Source organism: Oncorhynchus nerka, linkage group LG25 (assembly GCF_034236695.1).
Source record: "Oncorhynchus nerka isolate Pitt River linkage group LG25, Oner_Uvic_2.0, whole genome shotgun sequence".
Classification (NCBI taxonomy): Eukaryota; Metazoa; Chordata; class Actinopteri; order Salmoniformes; family Salmonidae; genus Oncorhynchus; species Oncorhynchus nerka.
This window is the reverse complement of record NC_088420.1, coordinates 28,780,965-28,808,011: the sequence shown is the minus strand read 5'-3', so window position 1 is coordinate 28,808,011 and position 27,047 is coordinate 28,780,965. Positions and strand designations below refer to the sequence as shown.

Genomic DNA, 27,047 nt, shown 5'->3' with positions numbered 1-27,047 from the left:
GACATGGTGTTAGGGTCTGATTGTGCTGGCCGCCTCTGTTGTAGCTGAGTTCTTCAGTCAAGAGCTCCTCAAGGGCAGGGTTATTCAACTCCTACGAGGCCTGGAACCTGTTGCTTCTCCCTTCTATCTGATCATTATTTGCACACACCTGGTGTCCCAGGTCTAAATTAGTCCCTGATTAGAGTGAAACAATGAAAAACCGCAGTGGAAATGGCTTCGAGGTCCAGAGTTGAGTTTGAGGGCTCTAGGGCAACACTATCCTGATACACACACTAAAGGAGGCAGATCTACAAGAGCCCCATAGGATAGGTTCAGGGCATTCAGGCTGATTTTAAAACAAAGCAACTTCCAAGTAAAACCAATATGTTGATTGATGTTTGTCTAAGAATGAGACTAAGACTAGTTTGTATTAAATAACTTTAATAGAAGAAAATCTGTTGAATTTTGAATGCATTCCACTTGGCACAGTGCTGCTAATATCACTGGCTTCTACTGTATACTTCAATCAACCATTACTAACAGGGCTGAACAGTTCTGAGGGAAATACTCATTTACAAATAACACATCTTCAAGTCACTACATTAGAACTGTTACTTTTATTACAATAGTCAATATAAAAAAGCATTTCACAACACACTAAATCAAAATAGTTCATGGTTATAGTGGAAGAGTATGCTGCTCCTGAAGAAAGTCCTTGACAGCTTGTCGTCTGGCAACCTGTAATTGAAATGTGTTTCATAGTTGGTTTAGCATGCACTTCGGGAGACATGAACTTTTCCTGATGGAATTGTTTACGGTTTCCAACTGCAATCATAATCTACCTATAGACCTACAGAGAACTTTCCATCAATTCAAGTAAAAAAATATCTGAATTATTAATTTTGATCAAATGTGTCATTGATGGACAACTAAAGTTATTTCAACTTCAAATTGGTACGTGGCATCAAAAAGGTAGGCCATAAACTATCATTTGAGAAAGGATGTGAATGCTAGCCATGCGACGCTTTCTGAATGGGATTTGTCAAAGATGTTCGTTCACCAGTGAGGTTATTTATGCAGCTTAAATTAGAACTTTTCTTTCACCTGAAATGTTTGTATATGCAGGACTACTACCAACTTGGATACAGGGATGAGTGCCAGAAGGGGAGTACTAGGAATGTGAATCGTTCACGTTCAAGACGATACAATAAGTCTCTACATTGAACAAAAATATAAATGCAACATGTAAAGTGTTGGTCCCATGTTTCATTAGCTGAAATAAAAAAAGAAATGATCCCAGAAATGTTCCATGTGCACAAAAAGCTTATTTTTAAATAATGTTGTACAGAAATATGTTTACATCCCTGTTAGTGAGCATTTCTCCTTTGCCAAGATAATCCATCCACCTCACAGGTGTGGCATATCAAGAAGCTGATCATTACACAGGTGCACCTTGTGCTGGGGACAATAAAAGGCCACTTTAAAATGTGCAGTTTTCACAACACAATGCCACAGATAACTCAAGTTTTGAGGGAAAGTACAATTGGCATGCTGGCTGCTGGAAATGCTACCAGATAATTGAATGTTCATTTCTCTACCATAAGCCGCCTCCAATGTCATTAGAGAATTTGGCAGTACATCCAACCAGCCTCACAACTGCAGACCACGTGTAACCATGCGAGCCCTCAACATCCGTCGTCTTCACCTGTGGGGTCGTCTGAGACCAGCCACCTGGACAGCTGATGAAACTGGGTATGCACAAGCGAAGAATATCTGCACAAACTGTCAGAAACCATCTCAGGGAAGCTCATCTGCATGCTCGTCGTCCTCACCAGGTCTTGACCTGACTGCAGTTTAGTGTTGTAACTTATTTCAGTGGCCAAATGCTCACCTCGTTAGCCACTGGCATGCTGGAGCACACATGAATCCCGGTTTCATGTGGGCAAGAGGTTTGCTGATGTCAATGTTGTGAACAGAGTTCCGCTTGGTGGCGGTGTAGTTATGATATGGGCAGGCATAAACTACGGGCAATGAACACAATTGCATTTTATCGATGGGAGTTTGAATGCTCAGAGATACCGTGACAAGATCCTGAGGCCCAATGTTGTGCCATTCATCCAATGCCATCACCTCATGTGTCAGCATGATAATGCATAGCCCATGTTGCAAGGATCAGTTCACAATTCCTGGAAGCTGAAAATGTCCCAGTTCTTCCATGGCCTGCATACTCAGACATAACATGCATTGAGCATGTTTGGGATGCTCTGGATTGACAGCGTGTTCCAGTTCCCGCCAAAGTCCAGCAACTTCACCCAGTAATTGAAGGAGTGGGAAAACATTTCACAGCCCACAATAAACCACCTGATCAATTAAATGCAAAGGAGATGTGTCGCGCTGCATGAGGCAAATGGTGGTCACACCATATACGGACTGATTTTCTGATCCACGCCCCTACTTTTTTTTTTTAAAGGTATGTTTGACAAAGATGCATACAGTGCATTCGTTAAGTATTCAGACCCATTGATGTTCCACATTTTGTTACAGCCTTTTTATTATTATTTTTCAAACAATCTACACACCCCATTTTTTAAAACTCAGTACCTTGTTGAAGCACCTTTGACAGGGATTACAGCCTTGAGTCTTCTTGGGTATGACGCTACAAGCTTGGCACACCTGTATTTGGGGAGTCCACCCGGATGTGGAGCGTTACTGCACAGAGATTTTCAGGTCTCTCCAGAGTTGTTCGATCGAGTTCAAGTGTGGGCTCTAGCTGGGCCAATCAAGGACATTCAGAGACTTGTCCCAAAGCCACTCCTACATTGTCTTGGCTGTGTGCGCTTAGGGTTATTGTCCTGTTGGAAGGTGAACCTTGGCCCCAGTCTGAGGTCCTGAGCAGGTTTTCAACAAGGATCTCTGTACTTTGCTCCTTTCATTTTTCCCCTCGATCCTGACTAGCATCCCATCCCCACAGCATGATGCTGCCACTACCATGCTTCACCGTAGGGATGGTGCCAGGTTTCCTCCAGATGTGACGCTTGGTATTCAGGACAAATAGTTCAAGCTTGGTTTCATCAGACCAGAGAATCTTGTTTCTCATCGTCTGAGAGTCCTTTAGGAGCCTTTTGGCCACCTCCAAGCAGGCTGTCATGTGCCTTTTACTGAGGAGTGGCTTCCGTCTGGCCACTCTGCCATAAAGGCCTGATTGGTGGAGTGCTGCAGAGATGATAGAACCGCCCAGAAGGACAACCATCTCCACAGAGGAACTCTGGGCTCTGTCAGAGTGACCGTCCGGTTCTTGGTCACCTCCCTGACCAATGCCCTTCTCCCCCGATGGCTCAGTTTGGCCGGGCGGCCAGTTCTAGGAAGAGTCTTTGTGGTTCCAAACTTCTTCCATTTAAGAATGATGGAGGCCACTGTGTTCTTGGGGACCTTCAATGGTGCAGACATGTTTTGGTACCCTTCCCCAGATCTGTGCCATGATACAATCATGTCTCAGAGCTTTACAGACAATTCCTTTGACCTCACGGCTTGATTTTTGCTCGGACATGCACTGTAAAACTGTAGGACCTTGTATAAGACAGGTATGTGCCTTTCCAAATCATGTCCAATCAATTAAATTTACCACAGGTGGACTCCAATTAAGTTGTAGAAACATCAAGGATGATCAATGGAAACAGGATGCACCGGAGCTCAACTTCAGAGTCTCATAGCAAAGGGTCTGAATATTATGCAAATATGGTATGCTTTTTATTTTTAATACATTTGCTAACATTTCTAAAAACCTGATTTTGCTTCGCCATTATCGGGTATTGTGTGTAGATTGATGAGGGGGAAAAAAAGTTTAATCCATTTTAGAATGCGGCTGTAATATAATAAAATGTAGAAAAAGTCAAGGAGTCTGAATACTTTCTGAACACTGTATCTGTATTCCCATTCATGTGAAATCCATAGATTACGGCCTAATGAATTTATTTAAATTGACTGACTTCCTTATATGAACTGTAACAGTAAAATCTTAGAAAATGTTGAATGTTGTGTTTATTTATTTTTTAAATATTTTTTTTCTCAGTTTGAAACAATTTGGTTTGATTAGAGGAATGAATCGATGTGATTTGGGTCAATGCACTAACATCTGTTGCATAAACTAATTTTCCATTCTAAACTAAAATCTGAGCTGGATCTGTCTGAGCTTAGACAGTACCAGTCAAAAGTTTGGACACACCTACTCGTGCAAGGGTTTCTTTATTTTAAATATTTCCTACATTGTAGAATAATAGTGAAGACATCAAACTATGAAATAACACATATGGAATCATGTAGTAACCCCCAAAAAGTGTTAAACAAATCAAAATATAGTTGAGATTCTTCAAAGTAGCCACCTTGATGACAGCTTTGCACATTCTTGGCATTCTCTCAACCAGCTTCATGAGGTAGTCACCTGGAATGCATTTCAATTAACAGGTGTGCCTTGATAAAACGTTCCTTAATGCATTTGAGCCAATCAGTTGTGTTGTGACAAGGTAGGGGTGGTATACAGAAGATAGGCCTATTTGGTAAAAGTCCATATAATGGCAAGAACAGCTCAAATAAGAAAAGAGAAACGACAGTCCATCATTATGTTAAGAAATGAAGGTCAGTCAATATGGAAAATTACAATAACTTTGAAAGTTTCTTCAAGTGCAGTCGCAAAAACTATCAAGCGCTATGATGAAGCTGGCTCTCATGAGGACTGCCACAGGAAAGGAAGACCCAGAGTTACCTCTGCTGCCGAGGACAAATACTCTTCCTGGAACTAGGAGGAGTAACAGCGTAACCTACGTTGACATAGACTGAGGACAATGGTGTCTATCACACATGAAGGATCTTTTAAATTAACAAAGAGTTCTACAAGCAGTTGTTACAACAAGAAAATAGCTTCAGGTGTTTTGTCCAAATACTGGTGGATTCAACTACTAAAATGGACCACAGGAAGATTGAGGTGAAGCACACGCACAGGACTGGAAATCTCACCACCGGCCACCAGTGGTAAAGTTCCTGAGGTTCAAGGACAAGGTAGCTGCTCTGGAAAAAGACAAGAACTTGAGGAAATTATATCTTCCTCAACGAGGACTATCCTGAAGCTGTGCGCCAGAAGAGGAAAGAACTGATCCCAGCCATGAAAGCTGGCAGAGCACGTGGGGACATTGCTTACAGGCTCATTGTCCACCCTCCCTCCCAGAAGCCTGGAGGGGATGACAGCCAAGCCTATGGGTTTAATAGCGTCAACCCCACCTTAAACACACACACCAATTGATTAAATGGACTGATAAAATGTATATATTTTTCTCTTGCTTAGTTTGCTCTTTTCCACATTATGTCTATCTCTGATAAGATACCCAGGAAAGGACTGAAAATAGCTCATATTAATATATGTAGCGTTAGAAATAAGGTTCATGAAATCAATAACTTGCTAACATTCATATATTATCAATTTCTGAGACTCACTTAGATAATTCAGCAGTAGCAATACAATGATATAACATCTATAGAACACAGAAATGCTTTTGGGGGAGGTGTTGCTGTATGTATACACAGAGCCATACCCCTGTAATGTTTAGAGAAGATCTTATGTCAAGTGTTATTGAAGTGTTGTGGTTGCAGGTTCACTTGGCACATCTAAAGCCTTATTTGGGGGTGTTGCTAGAGGTCACCAAGTTCAAACAGTCAGTATCTAAATAATATGTGTGACATGCTTGATAGTGTACGTGATGTAAACAGAAAGGTCTACTTTCTTGGGGACCTGAATATTGACTGGTTTTCATCAAGCTGTCTGCTCAAGAGGAAGCTTCTTACCGTAACCAGTGCCTGTAATCTGGTTCAGGTTATTAAATCAACCTACTTATTGGGGCTCCCGAGTGGCGCATCGGTCTAAAGCACTGCATCGAGTGCTAGATGCGTTACTACAGACCCTGGTTCGATTCCATGCTGTATCACAACTGGCTGTGATTGAGAGTCCCATAGGGCGGCGCACAATTGGCCCAGTGTCTTCCAGTTAAGGGTTTGGCCGGGGTAGGCCGTCATTGGTAATAACAATTTGTTCTTAACTGACAAGCCTAGTTAACTAAAGGTTAAATAAAAAATATTTACAAACTCTACAGGAACAAGATCATCCACATGTATCGATCACATTTTTACTAATACTGTAGAAGTTTGTTCTAAAGCTGTATCCATACTCATTGATGCAGTGACCACAATTTCCAGGAAAGCCAAAGTTCCAACAGCTGGGCATAAGAGCTCATACAAAATAATTTGCTGCGACTTATGTGGATGATGTTAAAAATATTTGTTGGTCTGATGTGATTAATGAGGAGCATCCAGACACTGCACTTAATTAATTTATAAAATTGCTTCTTCCAATTATTGATAAACGTTCACCTGTTAAGAAACTGACCTTTAGAACTGTTAAGGCTCCATGGATTGATGAGGAATTGAAAAACGGTATGGTTGAAAGAGATTGGGCAAAAGGAGTGGCTACTAAGTCTGGCTGCACATTTGACTGGCTGAAATTGTGACTAAACTCAACAAAAAAAAGAAGAAACTGTATTATGAAACCAAAATCAATTATATAAAGAATGATGGAAAAAACATGTACTTTAAATGAAATTATGGGCAGAAAGGCATTCAACGCCATCTTATTATCACAAAACCATTTAATGTTGTCATTATTTTTATGGTTACTTCATTGGCAAAATGGGCAAACTTAGGCAGGAAATGCCAACAACAAACAGTAATCCATCGTATTCATGCATAAAAAAAACTAAATGAAAGAAAAGCATTGCAAGTTTTAATTATGTAAAGTTAGAGTGGGAGAGGTGGGAAAATTGTAATCGATCAATAATGACAAACCTCCTGGCATTGACAACTTACATGGAAAGCTACTGAGGATGGTAGCTGACTCTATAGCCACTCCCATTTGTCATATATTTCATCTGAGCCCAGAGGAAAGTGTTCGTCTTTAGACCTGGAGGGAAGCCAAAGTAATTCCGCTACCCAAGAGTGGTAAAGCGGCATTCACTGGTTCTAACAGCAGACATATCAGCTTGCTGCCAGCTCTTAGCAAACTGTTAGAAAAAAATGGTGTTTGACCAAATACAATGCTATTTCTCTGTAAACAAATTAACAGACTTTCAGCATGCTTATAGTGAAGGGCACTCAACATGTACAGCACTGACACAAATGATTGTTTGAAATAAATTTATGATAGGAAGATTGTGGGAGCTGTACTGCTTGATTTCAGTGCAGCCTTTGATATTATTGACCATAACCGGTTGTTGAAAAAAATTGTGTTATGGCTTTAACCTCAGCTCTGAATCCACAATATTGTAATCTAATAGAACTCAAAGGGTGTTCTTTAACTACTTTGGGACTGGGGGGCAGTATTGAGTAGCTTGGACGAATAAGGTGCCCAGAGTAAACTGCCTGCTACTCACGCCCAGTTGCTAATATATGCATATTATTAGTAGATTTGGATAGAAAACACTCTGAAGTTTTAAAACTGTTTGAATGATGTCTGAGTATAACAGAACTCATATGGCAGGCAAAAACCTGAGAAAAAAATCCAACCAGGAAGTGGGAAATCTGAGGTTGGTCGTTTTTCAACTCATTGCCTATGGGGTCATATTGCACTTCCTAATAAGGCTTCCACTACATGTCAACAGTCTTTAGAACCTTGTTTGATGCTTCTACTGTGAAGGAGGGGGGAATGGGAGCTGAATGAGTCAGAGGTCTGCCAGAGTGGCATGAGCTGATCATACTCGCTCACGTTAGAGTAAGCTCTGTTCCATTGCATTTCTACAGACAAAGGAATTCTCCGGTTGGAACATTATTGGAGATTTATGATAAAAACATCCTAAAGGTTGATTCTATACTTCGTTAGACATGTTTCTACGAACTGTAATATGACCATTCTGAACTTTCGCCTGGACTTGCCCGCGTGTCGCGAGTTTGGATTGTGTACTAAACGTGCAAACAAAAAGGAGGTATTTGGACAAATTATGGACTTTATCGAACAAATCAAACATTTATTGTGGAACTGGGATTCCTGGGAGTGCATTCTGATGAAGATCATCAGAGGCAAGTGAATATTTATAATGCTATTTCTGACTTTGTTGACTCCACAACATGGCGGATATCTGTACGGCTTGTTTTGTTGTCTGAGCGCTGTACTCAGATTATTGCATAGTATGCTTTTTCGGTAAAGCTTTTTTGAAATCTGACACAGTGGTTACATTAAGGAGAAGTGGATCTAAAATTCCATGCATAACACTTTTTAGCAATGTTTATTATGAGTATTTCTGTAAATTGATGTGGCTCTGCAAAACCACCGGATGTTTTGGAACTACTGAACGTAACGCGCCAATGTAAACTGAGATTTGTGGATATAAATATGAACTTTATCGAACAAAACATACATGTATTGTGTAACAGGAAGTCCTACGAGTGTCAAAGGTTAGTGATTAATTTTCTCTATTTCTGCTTTTTGTGACTTCTCTCTGGCTGGAAAAATGGCTGAGTTTTTCTGTACTGACCTAACATAATCTTTTGGTGTGCTTTCGTCGTAAAGCCTTTTTGAAATCGGACACTGTGGCTGGCTTTACAACAAGTTTATCATTAAAATGGTGTGAAATACTTGTATGTTTGAGGAATTTTAATTATGGGATTTCTGTTTTGAATTTGGCGCCCTGCACTTTCACTGGCTGTTGTTGAGGTGTGACGCTACCGTCCCGAATATCCCACAGAGGTTTATGGAAGCTTCTCTAATGTCAAGCATGTAAAGTGTGGTGTACTGCAGGGCAGCTCTGTAGGCCCTCTACTCTTATTTATTTTTACCAATGACCTGCCACTGATGCGTATCAGCAACCACAGCTAATGAAGTCACTGAAACCATTAAAGAGTTGCAATCTTTTGGAATGGGTGGCCAGTAAATAAACTGGTCCTGAACATCTCTAAAACTAAGAGCATTGTATTTGGTACAAATCATTCCCTAAGATCTAGCCCTTAGCTGAATCTGGTAATGAATGGTGTGGCTGTTGAATAAGTTGAGGAGACTAAATTACTTGGCATTACCTTAGAATGTAAACTGTCATGGTCAAAACATATAGATTCAATGGTTGTGAAGACAGGGAGAGTTCTGTCTGTAATAAAGTGATGCTGATTTGACACAACACTCCAAAAAGCAAAGTTCTGCTGGCTCTAGTTTTGTCTAATCATTATTATTGTCCAGTCGTGTGGTCCAGTGCTTCAAGGAAAGACCTAGTTAAGCTGCAGCTGGCCCAGAACAGAGCGGCACGTCATGCTCTTCATTGTAATCAGGAGGGCTGATATAAATACTATGCATGCCAGTCTGTCATGGCTAAGAGTCGAAGAGAGTGACTGCATCACTTCTGTTTTTAAGAAACATTGTGTTGTGGAATTCACTTCCATCTCATATTGCGCAAATAAACAGCAAACCTGGTTAAAACAACACCTCATGGCACAACGTCTCACCCCTATTTGACCTAGTATGTATGTATGTATCATGTATGTTTGGATTGATATGTAGGCTACGCGTGCCTTTAAAAAAATGCATGTAGTTCTGTCCTTAAGGTATAGGGGGCAGCATTTTCACTTTTGGATAAATAGCGTGCCCAATTTCAACTTCCTGCTACTCATGCCAAGAATATAAGATATGCATATTATTAGTAGATTTGGATAGAAAACACTCTGAAGTTTCTAAAACTGTTTGAATCATGTCTGTGAGTATAACAGAACTTATGTAGCAGGCAAAACCCAGAGGACTAACCGTTCAGAACTTTCTTTTTTGAGGTCTCTGTCTGTTCAGTGAGTTCTCATTGGGAAACGATATTTCTTAAGCACTTGTTTTCAGTTCCTACCGCTTCCACTGGATGTCACCAGTCTTTGGAATTTGGTTGAGGTTATTCCTTTGTGCAATGAAAAAGTACAGCCATCTAGGAAATGGGTAACACTGCAGAGAGTTGCGCAAGACTTGAAAAGTAGAGTTGGCTTGTTGTCTTCCTGTATTGAACACAAATAGACCAGTCTTCAATTTAAAAATACCTAAAGTTGTATTACAAAAGTAGATTGAAATGTTTTGGCAAAGTTTACAGGAAACTTTTGAGATATTTTGTAGTGACATTGCGCAAATTGGAAGCTGTTTTTTTCTGGATCAAACGCGCCAAATAAATGGACATTTTGGATATACAGTGGGGCAAAAAAGTATTTAGTCAGACACCAAATGTGCAAGTTCTCCCACTTAAAAAGATGAGGCCTGTAATGTTCATCCTAGGTACACTTCAACTATGACAGACAAAATGAGAAAAAAAAAATCCAGAAAATCACATTGTAGGATTTTTTATGAATTTATTTGCAAATTATGGTGGAAAATAAGTATTTGATCAATAACATAAGTTTCTCAATACTTTGTTATATACCCTTTGTTGGCAATGACAGAGGTCAAACGTTTTCTGTAAGTCTTCACAAGGTTTTCACACACTGTTGCTGGTATTTTGGCCCATTCCTCCATGCAGATCTCCTCTAGAGCGGTGATGTTTTGGGGCTGTTGCTGGGCAACACAGACTTTCAACTCCCTCCAAAGATGTTCTATGGGGTTGAGATCTGGAGACTGGCTAGGACACTCCAGGACCTTGAAATGCTTCTTATGAAGCCACTCCTTCGTTGCCCGGGCGGTGTGTTTGGGATCATTGTCATGCTGAAAGACCCAGCCACGTTTCATCTTCAATGCCCTTGCTGACGGAAGGAGGTTTTCACTCAAAATCTCACAATACATGGCCCCATTCATTCTTTCCTTTACACGGATCAGTTGTCCTGGTCCCTTTGCAGAAAAACAGGCCCAAAGCATGATGTTTCCACCCCCATGCGTCACAGTAGGTATGGTGTTCTTTGGATGCAACTCAGCATTCTTTGTCCTCCAAACACGACGAGTTGAGTTTTTACCAAAAAGTTATATTTTGGTTTCATCTGACATTCTCCCAATCTTCTTCTGGATCATCCAAATGCTCTGTAGTAAACTTCAGACGGGCCTGGACATGTACTGGCATCTTTTTAAGTGGGAGAACTTGCACAATTGGTGGCTGACTAAATACTTTTTTTGCCCCACTGTATCTATGTATTTTAATCCCTCCCCATATACTACCTACTGACCTCAGACAACCTCTACTAAAGGAAGCTAAATGTGGAGAGTGGAGGACAGAGGACAGAGGAGCCTCTTAAAGAAGAAGTTACAGGTCTGTGAGAGCCAGAAATCTTGCTTGTTTGTAGGTGACCAAATACTTATTTTCCACCATAATTTGCAAATATATTCATAAAAAATCCTACAATGGGATTTTCTGGATTTTATTTCTCATTTTGTCTGTCACAGTTGAAGTGTACCTATGATGAAATTACAGGCCTCTCATCTTTTTAAGTGGGAGAACTTTGGTGGCTGACTAAATACTTTTTTGCCCCACTGTATATGGACGGAATTAATCGAACAAAAGGACCAATTGTGATGTTTATGGGATATATTGGAGTGCCAACAAAAGAAGCTCGTCAAAGGTAAGGCATGTTTTATATTTTATTTCTGCGTTTTGTGTAGCGCCTCCAGGGTTGAAATATGCTACTTTTTGTTTACGGTTGTGCTATCATCAGATAATAGCTTCCTATGCTTTCGCCGAAAAGCCTTTTAAAAATCTGACATGTTGGCTGGATTCACAACTAGTGTAGCTTTAATTTAGTATCTTACATGTGTGATTTAATAGAAGTTAGATTTTTATATAATTTATTTGAATTTCCCGCGCTGCATTTTCCCTGGCTTTTGGCCAAGTGGGACGCAAGCGTCCCCTATACCTTAAGAAGTTAAGCTGTTCTGGTCTATTAATGTTCTGTATTATGTCATGTTTTGTGTGGACCCAGGAAGAGTAGCTGCTGCTTTTGCAACAGCTAATGGGGATACCCATTAAAATACCAAAATAAAATGAGCTATCAGCCTCAGAAATTTCAGCCCTAATATATGCTTCATAGAGTTCAAGTAAGAGACACATCTAAACATCAACTGTTCAGAGGAGACTGTGTGAAATCAGGCCTTCATGGTCAAATTGCTACTAAGAAACCACTACTAAAGGACACCAATAAGAGATTTGCTTGGACCAAGACACACGAGCAATGGACATTAGAACGGTGGAAATCTGTCCTTTGGTCTGATCTTTGTGAGATGCAGAGTAGGTGAATGGATGATCTCTGCATGTGTGGTTCCCACTGTGAAGCATGGAGGAGGAGGTGTGATGGTGTAGGGTTGCTTTGCTGGTGACACGGTCTGTGATTATTTTTTAGAATTCAAGGCACACTTAACCAGAATGGCAATACACCATCCCATCTGGTTTGCGCTTCTTGGGACGATCATTTTTTAAATGTTTTATTTCACCTTTATTTAACCAGGTAGGCCAGTTGAGAACAAGTTCTCATTTACAACTGCATCCTGGCCAAGATAAAGCAAAGCAGTGCGACAAAAACAACAACACAGTGTCATGACGTTGGCCTGAGGGGGAGGTTTATGACCCCCATAAAGATGGGAAACGAACCATATTCTGGTAATCCAACCAGTTGAAAATATGCGTTGGGACTTAATGAATATGATGTCAGTTCAGTTGGTGTCTGAGACATGATTACTGATGATAGTTTGTCATCCTATCTTGGAAAGTCTACACTTTCTGATGTTTTGGTCACTTTTGAATGCTGGCGGTGCTTTCACTCTAGTGGTAGCATGAGACGGAGTCTACAACCCACACAAGTGGCTCAGGTAGTGCAGCTCATCCAGGATGGCACATCAATGCGAGCTGTGGCAAGAAGGTTTGCTGTGTCTGTCAGCGTAGTGTCCAGAGCATGGAGGCGCTACCAGGAGACAGGCCAGTACATCAGGAGACGTGGAGGCCGTAGGAGGGCAACAACCCAGCAGCAGGACCGCTACCTCCGCCTTTGTGCAAGGAGGAGCACTGCCAGAGCCCTGCAAAATGACCTCCAGCAGGCCACAAATGTGCATGTGTCTGCTCAAACGGTCAGAAACAGACTCCATGAGGGTGGGATGAGGGCCCGACGTCCACAGGTGGGGGTTGAGCTTACAGCCCAACACCGTGCAGGACGTTTGGCATTTGCCAGAGAACACCAAGATTGGCAAATTCGCCACTGGCGCCCTGTGCTCTTCACAGATGAAAGCAGGTTCACACTGAGCACGTGACAGACGTGACAGAGTCTGGAGATGCCGTGGAGAACGTTCTGCTGCCTGCAACATCCTCCAGCATGACCGGTTTGGCGGTGGGTCAGTCATGGTGTGGGGTGGCATTTCTTTGGGGGGCTGCACAGCCCTCCATGTGCTCGCCAGAGGTAGCCTGACTGCCATTAGGTACCGAGATGAGATCCTCAGACCCCTTGTGAGCCCATATGCTGGTGCGGTTGGCCCTGGGTTCCTCCTAATGCAAGACAATGCTAGACCTCATGTGGCTGGAGTGTGTCAGCAGTTCCTGCAAGAGGAAGGCATTGATGCTATGGACTGGCCCGCCCGTTCACCAGACCTGAATCCAATTGAGCACATCTGGGACATCATGTCTCGCTCCATCCACCAACGCCACTTTGCACCACAGACTGTCCAGGAGTTGGCAGATGCTTTAGTCCAGGTCTGGGAGGAGATCCCTCAGGAGACCATCCGCCATCTCATCAGGAGCATGCCCAGGCGTTGTAGGGAGGTCATACAGGCACTTGGAGGCCACACACAATACTGAGCCTCATTGACTTGTTTTAAGGACATTACATCAAAGTTGGATCAGCCTGTAGTGTGGTTTTCCACTTTAATTTTGAGTGTCTCCAAATCCAGACCTCCATGGATTGATCAATTTGATTTCCATTGATCATTTTTGTGTGATTTTGTTGTCAGCACATTCAACTACGTAAAGAAAAAAGTATTTAATAAGAATATTTCATTCATTCAGATCTTGGATGTGTTATTTTAGTGTTCCCTTTTTTTGAGCAGTGTAGTTATCAGATTCACATGGAATTGTTGTGCAATTTAAATGTTTAAATATGAAACTATTTGTGAAAATATTTAATGTAATTTAGCTTCTTAATGAGAGAACAGTTTGTCATAGAGTAAACTCTGCCCATATGTGAACAGACAGTGGTTGTAAACTATGAAACACGACCCTCTCTCCCAAACCTATATAATCCCCTTGCCGAAAATGTAACTTCCTGTTCCAAGGACGTGCGGACTGGCAGTCCCCACGTTGAAAGGACAAAGATCACCTACAGAACTAAGCCAACATCAGCAAGAACCTAACCCAATTGGCATCGAATTTCAATGTGAAGGTGACGACCTACACGCCGAAAGGATGAATTTCGACTATACCAGCCAGAATATAGCATGAGCTAAAAAATATGGCAACTTATATTTGAACTTTGAACTCTTATTCACTCCAGAAGTGATACCTCCTAGCCGTTGCATTAGCAGCAGTCACTGTAAACGTGGGCTAGGAAAGGACGGACGATGTATCCAGTCTAACAAACACAACGATACTACAAAGTATCGTTCTACCACCAGACATTCTTCAAAGGACAACCCGGCCTACCATCTACGACCAATCTACCGAAGCGCAGCTCAGAGTAAATATTTATTGCATTTTCATTTTTCAAATGGGTGGTTATTTAGAATGCATAAGATTCTGTATTTACGAAAGCATAGCTTGTCCCTTTGTTACTCAGTCTTCCCGCTCTTTCACTCAAACCCAACCCCGTCTCTTGGTGTAACCAGCTGTCGTATCTGTTCCGTCCACCTGGGACGTTTTCTTTATAACATAATTTGTAATCAATGTATGATCCATTCTGTGTAGATGTAATTCAGTGTGATTATTTAGGTATTTAGTAAATAAATAATTAAACCAAATGTTGTATTGCTGATTCAACTTGTTAGCCAGGGTTCGTCAAGATAACCAAGAATTTACAATTTACAGATGAGACTGAATAAAGTGACGATTAAATATTGACTGCTATTGATGTAAAAGATTACCAGGTCTTTAACTTCTTGTGTCTATGGGTGCGCTATATCATTATTGGATAAAAAGACGTGCCCGTTTTAAGCGCGATATTTTGTGACGAAAAGATGCTCGACTATGCATGGAATTGACAGCCTTGGAAAGACAAAACTCTCACGTCTCCAAAACTGCAAAGATATTATCTGTGCGTGCCCCAGAACTAATGCGACAGGCGAAACCAAGATGCAACTTCTAACAGGAAATGAACAGGATTTTTGACGCTGTGTTTACTAACGTCTCCTTATATGGCTGTGAATATGCTGGGAACGAGCTTATGCGCTCTGCCATTCATCCAAGATGTCTGCAGCATTGTGGCGTATTTGTAGGCATATCATTGGAAGATTGGCCATAAGAGACTACATTTGCCAGGGGGCCGTCCGGTGGCCTTTGTCTAAATTGGTGTGTAATTCCCAGTGGCATTAATTTTACCTTGCGATACAGAAGGAGAAGGATACTTCCAGGAACGATACATCATTGAAGAGATATGTGAAAAACACCTTGAGGATTGATTCTAAACAACGTTTACCATGTTTCAGTCGATATTATGGAGTTAATTTGGAAAAAAGTTTGGCGTTTGGATAACTGAATTTTCGTTTTTTTTGGTAGCCAAATGTGACGCACCAAACGGACCGATTTCTCCTGCGCAAAAAATCTTTCAGGAAAAACTGAACATTTGCTATCTAACTGAGTCTCCTCATTGAAAACATCCGAAGTTCTTCAAAGGTAAATTATTTATTGAATGTTCTTGCTGGTTTTTGTGAAAATGTGGCCTGCTAATGCTAACGCTAATGCTAAATGCTAACGCTAAATGCTAGTTTGCTATGGTAGAGAAGCATATTTTTGAAAACCTGAGATGACAGTGTTGTTAACAAAAGGCTAAGCTTGAGAGCAAATAGATTCATTTCATTTGCAATTTTCATGAATAGTTAACGCAACGTTATGGTAATGAGCTTGAGGCTGTAGGCACGATACCGGATCCGGGATGGCTCGACGCAAGAAGTTAAGAGTGTATTCGGAAGATAACAGCTCTATAAACATTATTTCGTGGTGTCCCAACTTTCTAGTCAATTACATTAACCTGATTAGCTTAATCAGGTAATATTAATTACAGAGAAATTATTTTATTGAATAGCATATCATATCACTTAATCCGGCATAGCCAAAGACACGACAACAGAGTTACACATAAATAAACGTACAGTCAATAACACAATAGAATGTACAGTGTGTGCAAATGTAGAAGAGTAGGGAGGCAAGGCAATAAATATGCCATAGAGGCTAAATAATTACAATTTAGCATTAACACTGCAGTGATAGTATGTGCAGATGATGATGTGCAAGTAGAGATACTGGGGTGTAAAAGAACAAGAAGATAAATAACAATATGGGGATGAGGTAGTTGGGTGTGCTATTTACAGATTGGCTGTGTACAGTGATAGGTAAGCTGCTCTGACAGCTGATGCTTAAAGTTAGAGGGAGATATAAGTCTCCAGCTTCAGTGATTATTGCAATTCGTTCCAGTCATTGGCAGCCACTATTGCTCTATTTGTTTTTCAACAGGACAATGACCCAACATACCTCCAGACTGTGTAAGGGCTATTTGGCCAAGAAGGAGAGTGATGGAGTGATGGAGTGCTGCATCAGATCACCTGGCCTTCACAATCATCTGACCTTAACCAAATTTAGATGAGTTGGACTGCAGAGTGAAGTAAAAGCAGCCAACAAGTGCTCAGCATATGTGAGAACTCCTTCAAGACTGTTGGAAAAGCATTCCAGGTGAAGCTGGTTGAGAGAATGCCAAGAGTGTGACACGCTGTCATTAAGGCAAAGGGTGGCTACTTTGAACAATCTAAAATATATTCTGATTTGTTTAACACTTTTTTGGTTACTACATGATTCCATGTGTTATTTCATAGTGTTGATGTTTTCCCCATTATTCTACAATCTAGAAAATAGTAAAAATAAAGAAACCCTGGAATGAGTAGGTGTGTCCAAACCTTTGACTGGTACTGTATATATATGGTGTACCGTATGTAAGCACCTGAGCTGAGCAATAAGGGAGATGGGGCATCTAGATTCAAGTTAATATCACATCCACAAATGCAGTGAAATGCCTTTCTTGCAAGTCCTAACCCCAACAATGTATTAATCAATAAGAGGGTAGAACAAAAATACACAATATATAAAAATAAGAGGAACATGATAAAGTAAGCATAGTAAAGTAAACTCACTCACTTTTGTACATCGCCTTGGTCTGTACAATTGACCTTATTTTAGCGCCCAAAAAACGTAATATTTCCAGGTCAACTGTAATGTCAATACCATTTTAAAGCACAATTTCTCCCCTTTCCAACAGAATTCATGCCAAGACCTCCACGCTGCCCGGTTCTGCATGATTGAAGAAGGCAATGAGCTCCTTCGAGTCTTTTTAAAAATGGCGGGTGGGGAAGCGAGAGGAGATGTGTGGGAAAACGCCTCTTTCACTCGATCTGTCCAATTTATCACCTTATCGCCTCTAAAAAGTTAAATAAAACACTATAAAGAGTTTATATAATGTGTCATTACATACATATTTGAAGGTTTGTGTCGAATTTGAATCTGGTTTTTAGGGCGGTGCTAAAGTGATCTTTAGAAGTAAACAGCAGCTTTGAGAGTGACGATCGCTTACAGTGATGGCGCAAAAAATGACTAGGTATCACCCCCCCCTCACCCCCGTCACTGTCCATTTATTGTTTTTAAACGATGAGAGAAGTGCTACACGTGATGGAGAGAGATTGTAAGACAGAAATAGTTGCTTTATGCGTGCTGTACGTTACGACATGACACGTCACGATGTAACGGAGGGTCAGTTTTTTCAACTTATCTCCAATACTATAGAGCCATTACCATGTCGATCAACGCTTGATTAGAAACGTAGTTCACACCCCAGATTTTGAAGTCAACACAGTCACTACAGTCCCATTAGTTTTCTTTGCAGCCTTGTTTGAATGTCGCGGTTGCGCACATTTGTACGGAATGGGGTGAGTTTACGTTATATACACAGGGTCAGTTCCAGTACCATATTTACAATGTGCAGGGATAGTGGATCAAAAAAGCGATAGTGGCTCATCCATCTGTCCTTGGTTGTAACACTCACAATAGAGTTCCAAACTGCCTCTGGAAGCAACGTCAGCACAATAACAGTTAGTCGGGTGCTTCATGAAATGGGTTTCCATTGCCGAGCAGCCGCAAATAAACCTTAATAATCACCATGCGCAATGCCAAGCGTCAGCTGGAGTGGCGTAACGCTTGTTGCCATTGGACTCTGGAGCAGTGGAAATGCGTTCTCTGGAGTGATTAAAAAAATATATATATTTATCCGTTATTTTACCAGGTAAGTTGACTGAGAACACGTTCTCATTTGCAGCAACGACCTGGGGAATAGTTACAGGGGAGAGGAGGGGGATGAATGAGCCAATTGTAAACTGGGGATTATTAGGTGACCGTGATGGTTTGAGGGCCAGATTGGGAATTTAGCCAGGACACCGGGGTTAACACCCTTACTCTTACGATAAGTGCCATGGGATCTTTAATGACCTCAGAGAGTCAGGACTCCCGTTTCACGTCCCATCCAAAAGACGGAATGATGAATCACGCTTCACCATTTGTCAGTCTGACAAATCTAGTTTTGGCGAATGCCAGGTTAACGCTACCTGCCCCAACGCATAGTGCCAACTTTTAGGTTTGGTGGAGGAGGAATGGTCTGGGGCTGTTTTTCATGGTTCGGGCAAGGCCCCCTAGTTCCAATGACATTCTAGACTATCTGTGTTTCTGACTGTGGCAACAGATTGGGGAAGGCCCTTTCTTGCTTCAGCATAACAATGCCCTAGTGCACAAAGCGAGGTCCATACAGAAATGGTTTCTCGAGATGGGCGTGGAAGAACTTTACTGGCCTGCACAGAGCCCTGACCTCAACTCCATCCAACACCTTCGGGATGAATTGGAACTCCAACTGCAAGCCAGACCTAATCACCCAACATTAGTTCCTGACCTCACTAATGCTCATGGCTGAATGGAAGGAAGTCCCCAAAGCATGTTCCAGCATCTAGTGGAAAGTCGTCCCAGAGGGGTGGAGGCTGTTCTAGCAGCAAGAGGGGCGGCGACTCCATATTAATGACCATGATTTTGGAATGAGATGTTCGACAAGCAGGTGTCAGCATACTTTTGGTCATGTAGTGTACCTGCCAGCTGTTCTGCATATGCTGTGAGAACGCGCCCTGGAATACTAATCGGACCCTGTGGCCTTGACCTGATTTAGACTTTACTCACATCGGCATCAGAGAGCTAGATCACCCAATTTTCTGGGTCGGTGGTTACCCTCACATTGTTGGGCAGATCCCGGACGGGTCTTCCTTTGTAATCCGTAATGGATTGTAGCTCCTGCCACATGCGGCGTGTAATACGATTCCACTTCATTCCTATATTGCCCTTTTGCTTGTTTGATGACTGTGGGGACAATGTCACCAATGCATTTCCTAATGAAGCCGATGACTGAGGTGGTTAACTCGTCGATGTTATCAGCGGAGTCACGAAACATATTCCAATCAACGCTAGCAAAGCAGTCCTGTAGCATAAACTCTGATTATGGATACCATTTCTCAACAGAGCAAGTCACAGGTAATTCCTGTTTAAGCTTCTGCTTGTCAACGGGAAGCAGGAGTACGGAGTCATGATCAGATTTGCTCAAGTGGAGGACGAGGTAGGGCCTTGTATACTTGCTTGTGACTAGAATAACAGTGGTCTAGGATTTATCACCCCTACTGGCGAGGGAGACGTGTTGATGGAAGTTAGGCATCACGTGTCCTAATGACATGGAATGAAAATAGCTGGCAACCAGAAAAGCAGCCTCTGGATGTACGTTTTTCAGCTTGGTTATAGCCTTGTACAGTTTAACCTTTTGCTTGTAGGGGGCAGTATTTTCGTTTTTGGCACACAAAAAAAACGTACCCATTTGAAACAGCCTATTTCTCAACCCCAGAAACTAGAATATGCATATAGTTGTCAGATTAGGATAGAAACCCCTCTAAAGTTTCCAAAACTGTAAAAATATTGTCTGTGAGTATAACAGAACTGATATTGCAGGCGAAAACCTGAGGAAAATCCAATCAGGAAGTGACTCTTATTTTGAAACCTCTGTTCCTATGCATACCAATCCTCCATTTAAAGGGATATCAACCAGATTCCTTTTCTATGGCTTCTCTAAGGTGTCAACAGTCTTTAGACATAGTTTCAGGCTTTTATTTTGAAAAATGAGCGTGAAAGATCACATTGCGTAAGTGGATAGGTGGGGGCTCTCAGAGTGAGTTTTGCGCTACAGAGTAAAGCGGCCATTGTTTCTCCCGGTGTTATTGAAAAACCTACACACCCGGTTGATATATTATCGAATACATATTTTAAAAACAACCTGAGGATTGATTATAAAAAACGTTTGACATGTTTCTGTGGACATTATGGATATTATTTGGAATATACGTTTGCGTTGTCGTGACCGCTCTTCCCTGAGGATTTCTGAACATAACGCGACAAACGGAGGTATTTTGAGTATAAAAATAATCTTTATGGAACAAAAGGAACATTTGTTGTCTGACTGGGAGTCACGTGAGTGAAAACATCCAAAGATCAAAGGTAAATGATTAATTTGATTGCTTTTCTGATTTTCGTGACCAAGCTACTTAATGCTTAGTGTACATAATGTTTTGCTTTGCTATCGATAAACTTACAAACGCTTGGATTGCTTTCGCTGTAAAGCATAATTTCAAAATCTGAGACGACAGGTCGATTAACAAAAGGCTAAGCTGTGTTTTGCAATATTGCACTTGTGATTTCATGAATATTAATATTTTTTAGTAATATTATTTGACTGTAGAGCTATGCTATTCAGCAGTTGCTGGCGAAAATGATCCCGCTAACAGGATGGGTGCGCCAAGAAGATAAGTGCCAGCTTGTTATTTTTCTTGTTCTGAGGTGAAATGTATACAACAGTCACGATAACAGCTGAGAACTCCTTCGGGAGGTAAAAGGGTCGGCATTTGACCATGAGGTATTCCAAGACTGGTAAGCAATAAGGTTGATACTTCCATAGGCTTTGAGTCAGCACACCAGTTGTTGTTGATGACGAGGCAAACCCCTCCCCCCTTGATTTCCCCAACTCCACTGGGTGAATGGAGAATCCATCAAGTTGGATAGCAATGGCAGGTATCTTGTCCGAGAGCCATGTTTCAGAAAAGCAGAAAATATTGCAATTTCAAGAGTCCTTTTGGTAGAAAGGTAGACGTGGCAGTGTGGGACCGGAACAACAACCTCTCCCCTCATCCACATTGGCCAGTAGAATGGAGGGAAGAGGTGGCGGGTTCTCCCTTTACTTTAATCTCACTAGGATCCCCCTCTCTTGCCTCTAACGTCTGCATTTCCTCTTGGGTAGGAATTGGGTCGGAATTACAGAAAGGGCAGATGAGTCAAAGTCGAAGCCGGAATTGAGGTAAGTAACTTCCGATCTGATGGTCAAAAGTTCTTGCCGGTTGTAAGTAATTGATATCAGCTATATTGAAAAAAATAAAAGTAAAAATAGACTCACAAAAATAAGATACGTCCCTTTTTCAGGACCCTGCCTTTCAAAGATAATTCAGAAAAATCCCAAAAACTTTAAACACTGTTTCCCATGCTTTTTCAATGAACCATAAACATGTACCTGTGGAACGGTCGTTAAGACACTAACATTTTACAGACGGTAGGCAATTAAGGTCACAGTTATGAAAACTTAGGACACTAAAGAGGCTGTCTCTGAAAAACACCAAAAGAAAAATTCCCAGTGTCCCTGCTCATCTGCGTAAACGTGCCTTAGGCATGCTGCAAGGAGGCATGAGGACTGCAAATGTGGCCAGGGCAATAAATTACAATGTCCGTACTGTGAGACGCCTAAGACAGCGCTACAGGGAGACATGACGGACAGCTGATCGTCCTCGCAGTGGCAGACCATGTGTAAAGACACCTGCACAGGATCGGTACATCCAAACATAACACCTGCGGTGTTACAGGATGGCAACAACAACTGCCCGAGTTACACCAGGAACGCACAATCCCTCCATCAGTGCTCAGACTGTCCGCAATAGGCTGAGAGAGGCTGGACTGAGAGCTTGTAGGCCTGTTGTAAAGGCAGGTCCTCACCAGACATCACCGGTTTTGTCTCACCAGAGGTGATGGTCGGATTCACGTTTTTCGTTGAAGGAATGAGCGTTACACTGAGGCCTGTACTCTGGAGCGGGATCGATTTGGAGGCGGAGGGTCCGTCATGGTCTGGGGCGGTGTGTCACAGCATCAACGGACTGAGCTTGTTGTCATTGCAGGCAATCTCAACGCTGTACGTTAACAGGGAAGACATCCTCCTCCCTCATGTGGTACCCTTCCTGCAGGCTCATCCTGATATGACCCTCCAGCATGACAATGCCACCAGCCATACTGCTTGTTTTGTGCATGTTCTGCCATGGCCAACAAAGAGCCCGGATCTCAATCCCATTGAGCACGTCTGGGACCTGTTGGATCGGACGGTGAGGGCTAGGGCCATTCCCCCCAAAAATGTCCGGGAACTTAAAGGTGCCTTGGTGGAAGAGTGGGATAACATCTCACAGCAAGAACTGGCAAGTCTGGTGCAGTCCATGAGGAGGAAATGCACTGCAGTACTTAATGCAGCTGGTGGCCACACCAAATACGGACTGTTACTTTTGATTTTGACCCCCCCCCTTTGTTCAGGGACACATTATTCAATTTCTGTTAGTCACGTCTGTGTCACTTGTTCAGTTTATGTCTCAGTTATTGACTCTTGTTATGTTCATACAAATATTTACACATGTTAAAGTTTGCTGAAAATAAACACAGTTGACAGTGAGTCTTTTTTTGCTGAGTTTAAATGTTTAAATTACAAAATAGTACATTTGGGTCAGAGCTTACAAAACGGTGGCTGTATGGCGCTCAGATTAGGGGACGCAATGGTATAGTAAACTACTTTTTTGCCCCATTTTTGATCTGAAATCACCATCACCCACTAATTAACTAGTCATTTTTATTTTCCTTGCTTCGACCATGCAGTGCGGTTTACAAAAGTGATTGCTGTCCTCGTTATGAAATTATCAACCAACCCTGCATATCTAAACTTGACCATATACATTGATTGCTTAAAGCAAAACTACCAAAACTATTGCTGATGATGAACCTGAACAATCGAAATAAAATCTAATGTAGGCTATGCCTAATCAGCAGGTAGGCTATTGCTAGATTAGTTGTGTCTCCGGTAGTTTACTTCTTATATGGTAAAACACTATTTTCAATAGTACATTTGATCAAATCAAATTTATTTATATAGCCCTTCGTACATCAGCTGATATCTCAAAGTGCTGTACAGAAACCCAACCTTAAAACACCAAACAGCAAGCAATGCAGGTGTAGAAGCATTGCAATAACCTAGCAATTACATTGGTTGTCACTCAACTAATAAAGCCAAATATTGCACAAGCTTTTAAACAAATGTTTTTACTCTGAAGGCACAGATGTGCAAGATAAGGGGCCTACCTCGTTGGTCAACACGTGAAGCTGCGCACACTGCTACTGATATTGCCTGGGGTTGTTCGGCATGCAAAATTACTTGTAGATCAATGACTGTCAACACAGTTACATGCTTAGTTTGACAGTGAAGGAGAGGACACATAATTTGTCACGAAAGATAGGGTAGAATGTAATATGAGAATGTTTTTAGTGAACCAGCGATTCGTAAAATGTGAATAGATTTCCTGACCAATGCATGACTCATTTTGATATTTTTGGGGTCCGCAGACCGACGCACTCGTATCTTAAACATTTGAACCGGGGACCGATGAGTATCATACAGAAATAGAAAACATTTAGTAAAGTGCCGTTAGATTACCTTCATGACCCTTGTCCTTCTTTGACTTGTGGTTCCTTGACCCCCTCGATCTCCTCCACGCCTGCCTGGGTCATGAGGTCAGCAATGTTCTTCTCCAGGTCATCGATGCGGGTGCTCATCTCATCAAGTGAACATGGTTAAGGAAGACAATGGGCTAGCCCAAAATGGACTTGTGGATTAAGCTGACGGATGGGATGTACTGGCTGGAATACCTCTCCATTATAACATTAATGATGATCACTAACAGACACTCCCCAGCCAAGATTCTGACTCCAACTGGTAAGACATATCTAATGTATTCCTATGCACTATTATGCTATAATTATTTTATTACTGCTTCTTTCTATGCTGTAATATAAAGGGCTACTAAACATCTTTGACAAATTAGCTCATGTAAAATAAACATCAAAATGGACCAAAGACCATTATGTTTGGAAATGAACTAATGGGGGTATGACCGTATGACACCCCATTTATAAAACGACTTGAAAGATACCAAGTTACCTAAAAATGTTGAGGATATTTCTTCCGATGATCTGGTCTGACATGGTCTGGAATTTATCCTGCATCTGTTGCAGCAGCGTCTGGACCTTTTAGAGAGCAGTAACAGGTGTATCATTACACAGGCTGATATGATCTATTGTGTTCAATTACCAAATGTGACCCATCTTGCAAGAAATTTATGAAAATCCAAAAGGCAAACTGGAGGATAGAAATAAAGAAATGGGTGGGCGGGAGAAAGTAGAGAAAAAAAATACAGCAAAGATGGTTTGTGGTCAATTCAGAATAATTTTGGTAAATTCAGAATAATTTTGTCAATTTTAATTGAGCAGGATTCAAACCATTGGCCGTTTTTATATCATGTTTGTTTATTTATATAAGCAAGCTATACAGAGCATGATCATGGATAAAAAGAGAAGGTGTTCCTTTTTCAATCAGTGATGCCTAGATTATGGGAGATGTAGCTACAGCACTACCACAGAGAGAACAATGAGCCAGATGTTTCCCTGGATGTATACATCTGAAACATCCGGTTGGCATTTCCACCCCACCAAATATGGTGATGAGAGGGAGCCCAGTGGCCAGCAATGGGAGAAGATGGCGCGAGATGGATTTTGGCCGAAATTCTGCACATTGTATCATCAATTAAACATTTGATCTCAATACAGATTTGTTACCACCTACAATATGTTACGAATAGAGTAGATTATGTTTTGTAAGACTTTACAATTCGCCCCAAAAAAAAAAAAAATTGCGGTGTTTAGTAAGAGTGCAAGAGCGAATGTAATTATTGCCAACGCGCACTTCACAGGGTATTCGTTCCCTAATAACGTATGCAAATATGTGCTAGAACGCGCCAATAGGATCTCGCTAAATCGTGCTTGGGTCTGCCCACCTCTTTGCGTGTTCTGCCTAAAGACTGTGGTCTATCTTGGGTTAGTTATAAACAACATCTTTGGCACTACAGCAATTGGAGCCATGATATTTTCTTACCGTTCTAGAGTTTGATACTCTACTTTTACAGTCATTTCGGAGAATCCTATTTCTTAGCTAGCTAGTTACATAGGCTATTGAAATGAACGGCTAATATAAATCGAAACATATCCATTCACCAGGCCTGGGTGAATCGTGGCTGGCTAGCTAATTTAGCTAGCTTCAATGTTATATACTCACCACATTGGTAAGGTCCTGAACTGACTTTGGATCAGTGTCTGCCATATTTTCCCTCTGCACGACACGCGTGTTATGAAGTGGTGTAAAATGAACTCTAGCTAAATTAGCTACCTTGGGCAAAAATAAATACAGGATCCCTAGCTCTACCACGTAAATCCAGATATGTCAGTCAGCTGTTTTTGCAAAACACGTATCGCGAGAACACTGAAGCAGGAACCCAACGGAATGTGGAACGTTTAGTTTTTGGATTGCAAAACCTCGATTTGGCGAAATTCGATTATTTTAATCCCGCGGTTTTCATAGTCTCGTAAACCCGACCCTATACAAAGTGACTAGCATTGATACATTGTGGGAGGCAACAAATCTGCCTATGGACAGTGGTGGAAAAGGTACCCAATTGTCATACTTGAGTAAAAGTAAAGATACATTAAATATAAAAAGTGAAAGTCACCCAGTGAAATACTACTTGAGTAAAATTCTAAAATAATTTGATTTTATAAAAGTAAATGTAAAAACGATTTCGATTACGGCTAGTCAAGGGCACACTCAGACATAATTTACAAATTAAGCATGTGTTTAGTGTGTCTGCCAGATCAGAGGCAGAAGGACTAAGGCGATGTACGAGTTTACTTTACATGGACTAACCACCTGTCAGAAACTGTCATTGAGAACATATTCCCGGGGCGATAGAGTAGGCTAAACTGTAAATAGTCAGGGTAATAAACGTGTAAAACGGTGAAATAAAATTTGAACAAAGAATACTAGAGTATTGGAAAACAAAAAAAATGCAGCGTGACAGCCTCAGGAGCCCAAGGGGTGCACTTTTTGGTTTTTGCCCAAACGTTGTTTGATGATTAGTTGATTATTTGAATCAGTTGTGTAGCTCTAGGGCAAAAACCAAAACGTGCACCGAGTTTGGTAAACCCTGGGACAGGCAGAGCGATCTATATACACTACCATAGTCTTCGAATATCCTGAACAACAGTATCATGGAAAGTGAAAAAAAAATGTACTTATATTGCGGTTGCGGTGTTCCCACTGGTGATTTGAATTTACCTCTTCCATTTACGCGCAAATTCATTGACTACTCCCCAAGAACGCGCTCCAATTTATTCATAGACGAGATCTATCTACTCTTCGACCAGTGCAACTACTATTGGCTATGGCGGAACAATATATGGGAATCACCGCATGACATGCATGATGATTAGTTTCTCAAATATGGTGTCGTTGTTATTGTCACATTACGGTGTAGTTATTAACAAATCAGAGTTTTTTTCCCCTAATAGTTTTAATTTGGACACTCCTGGAAGTCATAGTCTCCCTAGACA

At 41.4% G+C, this 27,047-nt stretch overlaps 1 protein-coding gene across 1 annotated transcript; it reads right to left on the bottom strand.

The window, feature by feature from the left end:
• Positions 1-403: 403 nt before the first annotated feature.
• Positions 404-25,919, bottom strand: LOC115109348 (heat shock factor-binding protein 1-like). The gene is made up of 4 exons (XM_029634153.2): positions 25,717-25,919; positions 24,566-24,632; positions 24,043-24,169; positions 404-717 (listed from the first exon to the last, which is right to left on the bottom strand). The coding sequence occupies exons 1-3, from the start codon at positions 25,759-25,761 to the stop codon at positions 24,045-24,047; spliced, it is 237 nt and encodes a 78-aa protein (XP_029490013.1). The 5' UTR covers positions 25,762-25,919; the 3' UTR covers positions 404-717; positions 24,043-24,044.
• Between the last annotated feature and the right edge of the window lie 1,128 nt (positions 25,920-27,047).

Bases quoted from the DNA above. Each gene is read 5' to 3' on its own strand.
- LOC115109348 (XM_029634153.2), bottom strand. From the start codon at position 25,761: ATGGCAGACACTGATCCAAAGTCAGTTCAGGACCTTACCAATGTG. The intron at 24,633-25,716 runs GTGAGTATATAA...GCTCTCTAAAAG, and splicing joins TTCAGGACCTTACCAATGTG to GTCCAGACGCTGCTGCAACA. The intron at 24,170-24,565 runs ATATCCTCAACA...AACCATGTTCAC, and splicing joins AGACCAGATCATCGGAAGAA to TTGATGAGATGAGCACCCGC.